Below are 14,624 nucleotides of genomic sequence, written 5' to 3'. Positions count from 1 at the left end.
CCCCTCTCTTAATGCTATGCTCGAACTGGGGGAGCATAGTATTTGAGTAAAAGCGTTTGATGCAATACAACATGTCAACATTAGGTTGGCAGTGCTGGTAATATGACTTGACCTCGTAGTCACATAGCTTTAACTGCTGATATCATCAAAAGTTAAAGGCCAGTGGTGTATTTTGAGCATTCATTATAGTTAGTGTTGACCACGATAAGCCACATTAAAAATTCACACGTCACACAGCTCGTTTACAGATTTTATTACTATTATTGGTTTGTTGTCAGATAAAGCAGACGGGTAAAGAGAAGCTTAATAATCAGAAATAGCGTGCTGCTTTTTGGAGGGTCTCGCCCCAGTGACAGACTATCATCTGAAACTGGCATGTGATCTCACACACACACACACACACACACACGCTCAGACACACACACACACACACACACACACACACACACACACACACACACACACACACAGAGACCCCTATCGTCATAAATGCTACATAACCACTGTCCAGAGAAGAAACAGTCACAGAAAACATGTCTTGCTGCATCAGGTATTTTTTTCTTTTGTTATAACAACCAACCGCCAAACACATTCATGACACAAGTTATTATTTTGAGGTAAGCTAGAGTTGGCTAGTGTATTGAGCAAAATGAACATTTTACGAGTGTAGATATATAGTGTCACGATTGTCGTTCTAGTCGACATACTGCGTGGAGGTCACAACAATGTTCTCTTGATGCCCCGTCTATACGTGACGTAGCTTTGGCATTAGGAGGTAAGATTGTAGCTCCCCCTTGAGGGAAGATAGGTGGGGGGTATTTGAGGACAAGAGGCATGGTTTATTTTATAAACCATTCGGAGTTAAGTTACTCACTAGGCCTTGGACCTACAATGGAGTATATAACGGACCACGTATTGCAGAGATTAGGTCCTCCATTTAGAGTTAAAAACGTTGATGGATAACAGTTTCACAATAGTGCCTAAAAAAAAAATTATAAGAAAAGTACCCGCAGAAAGTATACGCGTAGATTTTACTTCGTCGCAGACGTGGAAACCATCCACGATGGAAACATCCACAACGAGATAAATTGTAATTTTAATGTATAGATTTTTTAACGGTTCCCTTCTTTTACTTATAGTGGGGGTCCACTGTGCAATTTTTTCAAATAACATGAGCTCAAGCTTTAGCTTATTCAAATATGAGGAAGGTGCCTTTAGCAAGTACAGGCTGATATATATCATGATTACAGACGATGCCCCATGATTATATGAGAACATTCCATATTTAGCGTTTTCTCTTCTAAAACGTTGAAACAAAAAAGGACTTACAGTCGACTTAAAAGCCGTCTCACAGTAGACTTGCAGAACTAAGAGTCTTCCAAGAGTCACTAGTATTGAGTTTCTGGGTTCAGTCAGACTGAAATGTGAGGAGAGTACATTAGAAAATAGAACTAGAAAAAAAACATTAGACTGCCTACCACCTACAAGATGGACGACAGGCAACAAAAATATACCTAGATATAGGATAAGATAAGATAATATTGCACTTTATACAATCCCAGAGAGGGAAATAAAGTACATGATTGGGATTTTTTTTGTTTTTGTTTTAGCAATTACAAAAGAGTAAAAAAAACCTTTTCTGTTTGGTTTAAAATGGCTGAAATGGCGTGAAACAATCATTTTAACAATAACATAATTGAGAAAAAAACAAAAAAAACACCATGTGATTCTTCAGTCGTTTTCCACCATCTTTGGGATTACCTGAGATGTGATCGGTCCCTCAGGGCGCTCTAGTCTAAATCGTTGGAGATCAACAATACTGGCTGATTTCATAGGTTCACATTCAGACACACAGTCACACAAACACACGGTCACACAAACACACACACACACACACACACACACACACACACACACACACACACACAGTCAACGCCATTTAGGCAGAATGGAGGAGGTCCTCTTCAACGACCTGGAGCATTGACCTTATTTTAACACCAAATTCCTAATAGATCCGTTTTTTCTTTTATCACCCAAAACACGCCTGACCAGCAGGGTCAATTCACCATCCGTCAAAACGCCTTCTACCTTGATAATGGTTAACACAAGAGGCATGAGGTGAAGCAAAAAACTGAAGGCTTAGCATTAAAAGCTGGGCGAGGTATACTTAAACTCTCAAACCCCCCCCCCCCCTCTAAGAAACGTAGGCTTGTTAAGACCGTCTTGGAATGCACTATATATATAGAGATAGATATTGCCATTAATATAAGCAGGATTACTGTTGATACGATTACAGTGGCCTCCTCACCACTAGAGGCACTACAGCAAGCTTTAGCACCCATACTCTTGTTGGTTTTCCCAAGTGTCAGCGAGCCCTGGCTGCCCCCACTGATAGGGAGAGGAGGGCAGAGGGAGAGACACTTGGGCTTTTTTTTCCTATTTTGTTTGTTGTTTCCGAAAACCAAGCTCTCCTTGGGAAGGGGCTCGGTCACTCCTCGTCCACAGTGTCCATTTTAGATTCCTGATCTTTCATTTGTTCTGGGAGCTGAGGGGCAGGGCTAGGAAGTGATGCGCCCTCAGCGGCAGCCAATGAGGTAGGGTCTTGTTGATCTGCATTTCTCTGGGAAGACAACTCTTCCTTTGGGGAGAGAGAAATGTAAAGGTGTGAAAAACCACAGTGACATAGATTCCAATTGAAGTTGCTATGACACATCGATGCATCTGCTGTCGTGTGATGCAACACATTGTAACACATTCAAGGTCAACACATGGGCAAATAAACATCTTGAATTCTGCACAGAGATCAGTCATTTAATTTTTCTTAAGACTGCACTCCTCTCAGTCTCCAAGTCTGTCAGCATGCGCAGTGTCCTTGCGCCTTCACTAAATGAGCGACCGACACTGCCAACCAATTAACTTTGTCGGCAGCATGTTTACAAAACAACGATTATGTGGAGGTCATCTTTAGAAACTAAAATACAGACTTGTATAATATACCGTAATTAAAATAATACATTTATTGGATCAAACTGTGGACAGGCTGTGTGGAGACTGAGGGCTCTTTTCTGTCTGTTCTGTTTAGCCCAGGGTGTTCATGACAAACCCTGCGTCCATTAAGAGAATGTAAAAGCCATTGAACATTTAAATGATTCTGTGTATAGAGCAACTTTTGTGGGTTAAAGGGTAAGTACACTCTGAAGGTATAAGATGTCATTTCTGCTGCTAGGGGTCTCTCAATCTAACTTAATAACTATCTATCTATCTCAATCCAATCCATCTAATTAAAAAAATAAGTTGTTCAACGACCTTGTGACTATTCTGGTTGAATTACAGCGATCTGACGTGGGAACCGAAAGACGTGATCGAGGTATGACTCCTGTGTGTCTAGCAGTGAATACCTCCCCAGGAGACGGTCGGCCAGCATTAGTCCCCTCTATAGAGCCATCGTTTGGTCAGTATTTCAGGCGAATAGCAAAGTACTCTGTCCTAAACAATAGCCTAACTAAACTGTAATTAATCCGGAGAAGTCTCGAGTTTCAAAATGTTCCCAATGGATTACAATCGCTGTTAAGAAGCGTATCCAGCTAGCTATACAAAAGTACCAAGCAGATAGAGGACTGTGTGGCCGATTGAGCACTACTGTGGGTGTAGCACACATATACTGTATACAAAACAGGTCCAACTGATTTAGCAGACTGTATTACAGGGGTACAAAAGAAAAAAAGGTGACAATATCTTATCAGAAAGAATATGAGCAATGCTCGTTGCCCTGTCCCATTCCAATGATTTATGTCACCTTTTTCTAAACAAACTCTGTTTAAGTGACACATAAAGGCATGTCAGTTAAAGATATAAGAAAAACTTAGTTTTTAGGTGTTTCCCCGGAAGTTAGGGGGTAATTATTGAAGTAAATCTGTCTCATCGGATTTGAAAATAAAAAGCCATTGAATTTTAAGCACTAGATATTTATGCATTGAAAAAACGTATCTGGATTTTCTGCCTCTGAATTGAACTCTTTTCATTTTCAACAAATAGTTTTCACCTTTATTTTTCAATGTTAAAAAGTTCTAAATCAAATATTCAACATTAAAAAATTCATAATTCAATGTATGAAATTCAGTGTTAACATCCAGGGACCCAAGGAAGAGCAATCGATCCTAGATGCTAGATCGCAGTGAAGCAAGGAGAGCGAGCTGGATTGAGAGCGTCACTCATTGGATACCAGACTCTAAAGGCATGTGCAAGGCAGGTTTAGCCATGTCCAACGGCAACGGCTTTGATGATGGGTTTTCTTTCTTGATAAACGTTCATTCTAAACAGCAATTTACACAGTAGCTTATAAAAGGAAATAGCTTTTTATGGGGAGAAGCAACGGGGGTGGACCATACTAAGCGCCCTATCCATTGTATGGTTCTGTGAAATGCAAATCAAATCAAAAGTATTTATTAAGCACATTTAATAGCAAGGTGTGGGGGGGTGGATCTTATGTTTTATTTCAGTTTTTGTTATAATGCAGTAATAATTACTGCAGTATGAAATAAACGATGAACTAATGCCTGTATGTGAAGTGTGTGTCTGATTGCAGAGACTTGGCTGGATTTGCATGAAGTGTAAGGGTAATCATTGTGGGTTAAGGGCCCAACTTCCTTGGGCACCTATTTGGGGCAATCCGAGGTCCCTTTTCCTACGTTTGGTGTGATGCTGGGGCTGTCTGAAGCCTGCTACCCACTGTGGAATGAGAGCGCAGAGCCGACAGTATTGCGCACTGAGTGGTAACTGAAGCGGCAGCAGCCTGTAGTTCCAGTGGGAGCACGGCGTGCCTCGGGAAAAAGCGCCCGACAGAAAACCGTTTTTAATTTGTCATCCTCATATCTGTATCATGCCACTCAGCGGCAATACTGTCGGCTCTGCGGGCTCGTTGCGCTCTCGTTATGCCACCACAGAGGCATATCAACCGTTTTGCTTTACAAACATTTTAAGCTTGTGCATGTTTCCAAACGTCAACGACTTCATGCCTACCTACGCTTCGGTGAAACACCCGCTCGCTCTCCTTGCTTGACCGCGATCTAGCATCTAGGATCGATTGCTCTTCTTTAGGTCGACCGCCGAATTTCATACATCGAATTTTGAAGATGAATTTGGCATGTTGAATTTGGGCACGTTGTAAATATTTAGGTTGAAATTTGTAGAGAATTTTGCATCTGAATTTAGCATATTGACATTTTTAACGTTGAATATTTAGTTAAATTCAGAGGCAAAAGTAAACGTTATTTCAATGCATAAATATTCAGTACTAAAAATTCTATGACTTTAATTCAGTGGCAAAAAAATCCAGATACGTTGAATGCATAAATATTCAGAGTTTAAAATTCAATGGCTTTTTATTTTCCAAATCCGATAAAACAGATTTACTTCCATAGGTAATGGGCATACGACGGCATTGACGTGCGACCAAATGCAACGGGACGCAACTGTGAATACAACTACAGCTTGCTCTGGGTTTGAACAGTGTTGGAAACTAATTAGATAATGTATGCACACAACAAGCTGTAAACATAGGCCTAGTCCTTTTTAGATATTTTGCAGAAATGTTACGCATCATACCTTCATTATACAAAATGAGCCCCAACAAATGATCTTGGTTTGATGCAAACAAGAAGCAAACATTAGTCTCAGTGACGCGAGTGTGCGGTGGCTCTGGGCGGACCCACCTGCTCTGAGAAGCGTTGCTGGATATGCTCGCTGTAGTCTTGCGCCTCGGCATCCTCTCCGTTGGAGTGGCAGCTGGGGCTGGCCACTTCGATCCCGTGGCTCTCCAGAATAGCAGCCTCTGGTGGGGTGAGAGTAGAAGAAGACACAATCAGATGTCATGTTGGTCAAGAAGCCTCCCGAGGCAGATGTGCAGGTGTGCACCGTCCTCACCGATGTTGGCTCTCCTCTTCATCTCCTTGCGGCGGTTGGCGAACCAGTTGTACACCTTCAACGCTGTCACGCGCTCAAACTCAGACAGCTTGCAGCCTGTGAGGAAAACCAACAAAGATCATACTAGAGGGATATCGTCCAATATCTCATCCTAATTAACTGAATCTACTCAGCATACATTTCAGTACTAACATGGACATTTATACTTATATAAACCACACCTTCAAACACTTTTAGAAAACGATTTACCGGTAACAAATGTGCATTGTCATTGTCCTTTATCATCTCAAATCAGTATTGTTGACTCCACATAGTCAACAATAGTGGCATGGTTACTCTCAAATAATTAATAGTAGCTATTAAGATCCTAAGAAGATTAGGGACTGGTTTTGCGTTGTAATTTGTGAAGCTGGCCACCAGGGTGTCAGCGTTTTGATAGTTTTATTAATTAGGAGGTCCCCCGTCGCTGTTTTGCGGGTTTGTTGACAAGACACTCTCATAACCTCAGGGTGGGGTTTACGGCCCCAACACTCAATTAGTGGCTGTCAAACAGAGACTTTCGGCTTGCCTTCATATAATGAGCTTGGCGAAGTTTGATTTTCAAGTTATCTGCATCAAGTAGGATAGCACTAGTCCGCCCACGTTTTAATGGCCAATGGCAATGCATCGATTCTAAAAGGTGAAGATTCAAACCAAGGATTTATAATGTAGGCTGGATTATGAGTAAAACATATATATATAAAACATAAAACAATAAATCTTTCAGAAAATGTGATAATTGCCAATGGATTGAGTTTACCAAAGAGTGGACCAAAGTAAAACAATTAAATTCACACCTTTGGGAAGCAGTTTGCGTTTAAAAAATTAATAAATAAGGGCCTATCTGCCATTCACTGCAATGGCAATACTGCAGTATGAGCAGGAAATACATTGACACTTTGTTATTTTAATGGTTGGCTTTAAGAAGCACTTTTAGTGAATCAATAACAACAAATCAACAAAATGATTTACATTTGAGTGAATCACATTATCTATTAACACTCTTATGTTATGTGGAGGAAAATCCTATCTACTGGGCTATAAGAAAAGTTAGAAACTAGTTTGCGTCACTGAAAAGTTCAAGGGAAGTGACATGTTGAATAACTGCTTTTTATTTATCACTGCCTGGACCCAGCCTCCTCTTCCGGTTCGCTGTCATCATCACATATATATCACAACTTTCACAAACGCAAGAACCCCACAACAGTTCAGCCCAACATAAGGGAATGGGCAACCACATTGAAATGCACCATTCCCCTTCTTATTTGGTCCAATGTTGCGTAGTTTCAACGTTGTTTGGTCAACGTTGTTTGGCCTATTCACTGGAGTTGCTCTTCTGAACCAGCAGATCTAATTCTCCTGACCATCTTCAATTGGATTATAATCTATTTATTTATAATCAAATAATTGTGTGTCTGCAGGCAAATACAAAGGCGAATGGAACGACCGACGCCCTGGTTTCTCAGTGTCGTGACCCCCGCAGTCGGACACCTCTGTGACAACCCTGTTGAGCACCACAGAAGACAACGCACATAGATAAACTGCCCTTGCATCCTTCTGAATGTGCACTTGCACATCCCTTGGGGTACATGTGTCCCAGTAAGCAAACTTCCATACTAAAAGAGATTTGGATAGGAGTTGGGGAGGGAATGAGATGGAGGAAAAAAGGGCAGGCGGGGCCTCTATAGCCAATCCCTGTGCACGTCAGATGGAATCCATTAATTGACGCCTGTACCTGGTTTCTGGATGACAGAGTTGCATGCATTGGCAATCTCCTCTCGCTTCGCTTCGTCAGGATACTGGTTCTCTACGAAGAAACTGAAATATGAAGTATTGAGACGAATACCTAGAGAGATGAATGCACGACATACAAACAGCCTGATCGCTATCCCAAGGTATGCTTCTGTATCCTTCCTTGAGGTACTACGCTCATATTGTGGCTCTCCCTGTACTACGGTCATCATTCCACGGTTTACACAGCCAAGGAGGATCAATGTTCTTCTCCCCCTCCTCCTTGCCTCGGCGGCCCTGCCTGCCTGTATCCAACCAGAGCCCCTCCCACCTCCGCCACTCCCCCTCTGTCCCTACATCATCTTAACCTCTACTGTATCGTCCTTCAGTCTAAACTAGCTCGTAAAGATCAGCACTGCAGTGGAATTGCGTAATCTGGGAGCAGTGCTGGTGAGCTATGCATTTCTTATTGCCGCGGGTGCCCAGACGACACCCAGGCACATACAGTCGGCCATACGACGCCCACAGAAATCAATTGGCCCGCAGCGTTTAGAGGCTGCTATGGACCATTCTCACTCCTCGCTTTAGAGACATTATTGACTGAATAATATGTATGACGTGGGGTAATGCGCATATACCGTAACATTTTTAACTATTTATATCGTTCCGCCTGCTTGAGAGTCAGATGCCGCCCTGGTGGTTCGCTCACCTCTCCATGATTGATTGGCACTCTTTCCTCCAGGTGAACCGGCTACCTCTGCGCAGCCTCAAAGGCCCGCCCACTAACCCGCCCCTCTCGCCACTCAGGATCCCTGTCCTCCAATCGGGCTCCTCCTTCACAAAAGACCGCATCGACAGAGTGGCACCTGTGTAGAGTGGGCAAAATGAGGAACATAAAAGCAAGGTCCCAAAATACATGAATCATGTCATCGCTATGGGCTTTAATGGAGTTACCTTGAGGCAATGCCAATTAATAATCTTCAGTGAATTAACCCCTTTAAAGATAGCCTAAAGAATATCTTTAAAGGTTTGCAATACAATTATCTTTAACATATGGCCGTAAGGGCAGCATCACTAACACATCAGGGATCTTTATTTTGCAGCCCACGCATTTGTCTCAAGAGATTAAGACCCATTTGGACATGATTTGTATCTGTAATATACACATGATTACCAAGGCAACACACATGTTATTTAATCGTGCGATGGCTATAGTGCCAAACCTGTTTCTTTGCAGACCTTTTGCATGTGTCAGGAGGTTCATTGCAAAATAAACAATGACGACACAAGTCCAAAGCGAGCAACACAACTTTCAGAAGGCCGGGTGTGGACCAGATGGGGGGGGGGGCTGGGCTGGGGCAGGGGGGTTACCTGGCTGGGCCTGGGCCGCCGCGGCCGCAGCAGTGTACCAGGGCAGCAGGTGCATCAGCAGCTCCCTCTGCCGGGCCCAGGCGGGGTTGGGGTGCAGGTTGGTGTTGGGGTTTGGGAGGATGTTGGCGGCCAGGCCAGCGGCGCTCAGCCCCGTGGCCGGCCCGTCTCTGTCCCCTCCCCTGGCCCTGGGTACGGGACCCTGGCCGTGCTGGCTTTCACTCCACCTCAGCCCTTTAGTCGGGACAGAACCACCATTGCAGCCGTTATTGCAGGCATGTCAGGCCATCGGCAGTCAGCACATAGACACGTTGCATTTGTGAAGTCTTTCCGGCCCATTTTTGTGTCCAGATACTGGAGTTTAGAATAAGCAGTCCCTGTAGACTTGCATGTCAATCAATCTGATCAGAAATGTATTGGATTAATTAATTGTATGAGAATTCAACATTCAATTGAATTGTACAGAAGCTACAGTCGCAGTTTCTTTTTAATAGTCTGGTTCTGCACTTTTGATTGGAACGGTTGGAAACATGTTGTTAGTATGCTTGTTATTAGCTAGTTAAGTTAGCCGTGAGGGAATGAAAACCAGCACACAAGCCCATCCCGGATCAGGGTTGAGAACGAGAGACGAGAGAATAGCTTCTAGCACAGGGTGAGTAAGCAAGCAGCAGCAACACAAAAAGGCAAGACAGCAAGGCGAGAAGGCAGGCCTACTGGGTGCGACAGACAGCTTTAATCGCTCCAAATCTTCAAAAGATAAAAGAAATACACCTTCTATTCAGTGCCAACCCTGGCAGAGCTGCGATCCACCGTCAGACACTTTAATGGCTTTGCAAATAACCGATTTCAACCAGGAATCTTTCCTCCAAAATGTTAGTTCACAACCTGCCACAAGATATATTGAACTACAAAACATTACCCTATGCTGCTCAGATTTGAAGGAGCACAAGAAGGCCTGAATGTACAGGAAAAAATGGACACCACTCATGAGGCATCACATCACAAGACACTGCTTCACTGAGGAGTCATTGGTCGGAACAGATACGGGCAAAACCTCAGAGGTGCTTATTTTGGCTGATTCATAGCTTTGCGACTGTATCTCAGTACTAACAGTGATGTCGCGGCTTAAGTTTCTCCCCCTATTAAATCCTGCCTCAGGAGCCTAGGACACATAAAAGGTCAACACTGACCCAAGCTGTTACTTTACCCTCTGCAGGCAAACCGCATCTACCCCACATCTCATAGCGTTTGCCTGGACAATATTGATTAGCATCTCCAGTAACATGACTACCTTTATCCTTAGCTTTTTTTTGTTTGGTCTAATTCTCTAGATCCATCTCTTGTCCTTCCTTGACCTCGCAGAACTGAACGGGTAGAAGGGAAATCAGGACATGTGAAGCCAGAAAGGGAAGGGGAGGGGGGGAGGGATGGGGTAGCTGGGTCTACCATGCATATTAATAGACATGAAGATGACAAATGGAGGATGTTAGAAGGCATTGGCTGACATGAAACCACAGTGGCGGAAAATCACAGTCATCTTTGCATTTATCTCTCCCACCCCGTATTAGTCTTGAACAGGGTTAGACTTTCCTTTACAGACCCATCTGTCAAATTAAAGTGAGTGACTTGAAACACAAACACAGTCACAGGCGTACACACTTTTCACAAATACACCAGAGGGGTCCTGCATTAGGATCCCCTGATGCCACATATCCGCTCGCACAACACTCAGCTAAACAAAGCCTCAAAGAACTGTAAATAATGCAATTGATCGATTGGATTTATGGCTACCATGCACACAGACTACTATATGCGGAGCACTAGAAAGGCAATATTTTACATAATGTGAACACACCTATAAAAACAGATGCCTTAACAGGCTCCTCAATGCTATCAGGTTAGCTTTAACTTTGGGAATATGAAGGAAAACAGTGTTTTCCCAGTGATTCCCAGGAAGAAATTGATAAGATTAGTTGTTTACATATAGACAGCAAGTTGCCATGACCAAAAAACCTCAACCTGGTGATAGTCAATTACAATTAAAAGGTTTAACAAACTGAGAAAACAGAACACATATGCCAATGTGTCAGCAATCCCAAACAAGGACATGCAACTATGTAACGCACATGGGCGTGGCCGCCTTCCCCGGGACCCTCGTCAGACATCAGTTTGCCCTCCTGCGCCTCACCTGGGTTGTTCCGCTCCAGCAGATACCAGCGGTAGAAGGCTCGGCGCTTGGAGTCACTCATCTCCAGCCCCTGCTGCAGCAGCCACTGGGAGATGTAGCTCTGACTGATGCCTGTTCACAGAGGTACAAAACGACAGGGTACACAAACTGGAGGCCAACAGGAGTTGGATGTGGACGGTGTGTGTGACGTCATGCACTTTTGATATTCCTTTCCAGCATCTAATAGCCAAACGTATGCCTATATTTGAGGCGCGGGGTCACGCAGACGGTGTCAACGCGCTACACGCTGCCAGGAGCTAATTGATTTTGTATTAGAGACTGGAAAACCACTATGTCCTTGCTTTGCCCTTGTTTCTCTCTTATAGAGTTTGGTTATGCATGTCGCATAAACTTTTCCTTAAAAATGCCTGCATTGACTAAACCTTCCATCATCAAACCAAAGGAACAAATCTATTTAAAAGATTATAGTTTTACTCAATACAACGTGATCCTTCCATTCCTCTGTCCTTTTTGTTATCGGAATAGTGACGTTTTTCTTTTTTTATCTAGTTGCCCAAACATTTGGTGCAAATTCTTTCTCAGGTGTACCTGTGACTTGGCCCACAATTGCCTGAGAAATCCTGCGATTGTTCAGGAAGGCTTTGATCTCTTCTTTCACGAGGTTGCTGTCCCTCCTGTGATTTGAAACAAACCAAGCACAGCTTCAGCAAACAGCAAAATCAGGTCTGCTGTAAAACTGTCAATAAAAAATGCAATCAACAAATGTATCCTTCGGCGGTTAAGATAAATCATTGCAGGACAAACACAGGTGTCTCTCAGAACACAAATGATTGGTTTGCTCCTTTTACCAGGGCGCAGGTAGTAGACTAAACTAGAGAAGATGGGTCTACTACCCATGCCTTGGTCCATAAAAGGAGCCTAATTTGTATTATTACCCGAGTCAATGTTCTATTGTATGCTTGCTGCAGTTACATGCAACATAACAATTTATTACAGCTATACTTCTGCAACATACCCATCATACTAATGCACTGCTTCCCGAGACACTGAATTACTAGAAAGCAAGTCAGCCCCCCCCGCTCATGTTCCTTTTCTAGGAACACAGGGTACTGCTAACTTCTTTTTTTGTATGATTATATATAATTCAGACATCCCTGATTCCCTGCACACCTGACCTAAATTAGCTCAACAAAATATTCTGTGAGAACAAGTCAGTGCCTTCGGGACATGAGCTGTCATTACCCTGCTGTTATAATTGGCAGCCTTTGTCTCCACCACCAGTCCTCTTCAAATAGTCTTTATGTCCCATATCTTTCACCTGCAATAATCTATTTCATTAATTCTGCATGTCCGCCCCTGGTCGCACCCCTCTCCATCTCTCCAGGCCATCATGCTCACCTCATGTACTCCTCCACCTTCTCCTCCAGGTCCCACTCCTCCTCCCCGAGCATGTCGTAGCTGAACGACCTGGGCGCCCCGGCACTGGCGGTGTAGAGGGGCGGGGGCGAGGCCTCATAGCTGTTGCTTGGTGACAGCGAGGGCCCGTCCAGGCCCGAGGTCTGCGTGGTGGCGGAGGCAAGCGACAGCGAGGAGGAGGAGGAGGACGAAGAGGAGGATGGCGCCTGGGCCTGGGGGGCAGAGGTGGTGGTGGGGGCCGGGGCCGGGTTCGGGGCTGGAGTGGCTGCGGCGGTGGCTGTGGCGGTGATGGAGGTCAGAGGAGTGCCGTTGGGTGGGGGGTCACAGTGGGGTGGGCGGCGCTCCGGGTCCAGGCGCTCCAGTGACTCCAGGGCGTGGATGATCTGGGGCTTGGTCATGCCGGATAAGCGCAGGCGCTGCAGGAGGTCTATCTGTTCAATGGTGTAGCGGGGCTCCACCGCACCGCACTCCATCCTGTCATCTGGGAGGAAAAACAGAACACTGAATTTAAATAAAGATATATAGATATGTATACATTTTTTATGAATCTGAGAATAATAAATGATAAGTTGTCTTTGAAATGGAGTAATGGTTGCATTTAATAGGAATGATGAGTCAACATAACTTAAACGGTAAGCTCTGTTCTCTTCTGAATAACTTTTTGGTCATTGGAAACTTTTGGCACAATATTCACTACTTGGCACACTTTCCCGGCTAACCTTTCCCTATTTGTCCACATCGATAGAATAGACATTGTAACAGCCTGCCATTTGAAAAACGAGTCATGATTTGCATCAATAGCAGGCACATGCATCGGTCGAACAACGCGCACAACTTTTCTTTAAAAACAATACGGTGTTACCTGTTAAGGGGGGTGCTGGTGAGAGGCGCCCTGTGGGGAGTGGTTCAGTGCGTGGGGTCGCAGCCGTGACACACCACTGTCGCATGGCTCGCTGGAGCACAGCTCAGCTGGCACCTCTGGTGAAGAAGAGAAACGACGTGCTGCAGTGTATTGCAGTTAATTTGGCATGCATACTATGCTGGCAATCCGACAACATCAAATACCTCGCTAGCTAGCAAAGTTGCTAAGTTAACACTTTACGCTCGCTTTAAAACCAATGTGTCGAACTAGCAGTATAAACAAAAACAGATGACGGAAAATACTTCAACGCCCTCGCAGAGAGCTGCTATTGTCGTTTGTTGAGCACCGTGCTACGGTTTCTGGCTTATTTCAGTGGATACTGCAAGTTGCTAATGAGCTAACTAGCTAGCTAACTAGCTACCCGCAACGTCCCGGGAAGCGGCGCTCTTACCTCCCGTCGCTGTAGGGCAGGCGGCAGCCAGCTGGACGGGCTCTGTACTGGCAGGCAGATTAATGCCCCGTCGAAACGCTGTTGTCCCACCTAGTCCCGTGATAACACCGACACCTCGGTCCGTAGCTCCGGGTGTTTTCAACTAGCACAGGCGGGTGAACTGTGCGGTACAGGGTCACATTGTCTAGTCCAGCGATGCAGTGGGGAATAGCCTATGTGGGGAGTATGTCCAAAGGGGGTTGGTCTATCTCAATTTGTGTATCGTTTCCCCGACACAGTTTCAGAGCGATGAATCAGGAAGTGGTCTTATACAACAAGGGAGGGATACTTAAAATACAGATAAGAAGTTGCAGCGACAAAACGCAGTTGTCCTCCGTGTCTTATTTTTAGTTGTTTTTTTGTCAAGGTCCCACAGACGCGTCTCTTGAAAACAAACTATACACCCAGCTGCTGCTTCAAATAACAACACTGCCATTTATTATGTTGCAAATATACAGCATATGGCTTATCAATTTGTACTACATTAAACATGAATTTTGAAAATTACTTTTTGAGCTCAAACCTTTTCAATTTGTTAAAAAAAAAATATATATATAAGTATGTTTGAGCTCTGAAAGTCTGCTCCTACTAAAAAAATAATGATATAT

The 14,624-nt window shown here is 44.1% G+C and overlaps 1 protein-coding gene across 1 annotated transcript; it reads right to left on the bottom strand.

Moving 5' to 3' along the window:
* Positions 1-238: 238 nt before the first annotated feature.
* Positions 239-14,272, bottom strand: zgc:91944 (HNF-1_N and homeodomain domain-containing protein). The gene is made up of 11 exons (XM_030347378.1): positions 13,978-14,272; positions 13,527-13,642; positions 12,647-13,145; positions 11,837-11,922; positions 11,249-11,359; positions 9,064-9,294; positions 8,402-8,558; positions 7,697-7,779; positions 5,923-6,018; positions 5,712-5,830; positions 239-2,638 (listed from the first exon to the last, which is right to left on the bottom strand). The coding sequence occupies exons 2-11, from the start codon at positions 13,609-13,611 to the stop codon at positions 2,489-2,491; spliced, it is 1,617 nt and encodes a 538-aa protein (XP_030203238.1). The 5' UTR covers positions 13,612-13,642; positions 13,978-14,272; the 3' UTR covers positions 239-2,488.
* Positions 14,273-14,624: the final 352 nt, after the last annotated feature.

Source organism: Gadus morhua, chromosome 22, assembly GCF_902167405.1.
Source record: "Gadus morhua chromosome 22, gadMor3.0, whole genome shotgun sequence".
Taxonomy (NCBI): Eukaryota; Metazoa; Chordata; class Actinopteri; order Gadiformes; family Gadidae; genus Gadus; species Gadus morhua.
This window is presented reverse-complemented; position numbering and strand designations above follow the sequence as displayed.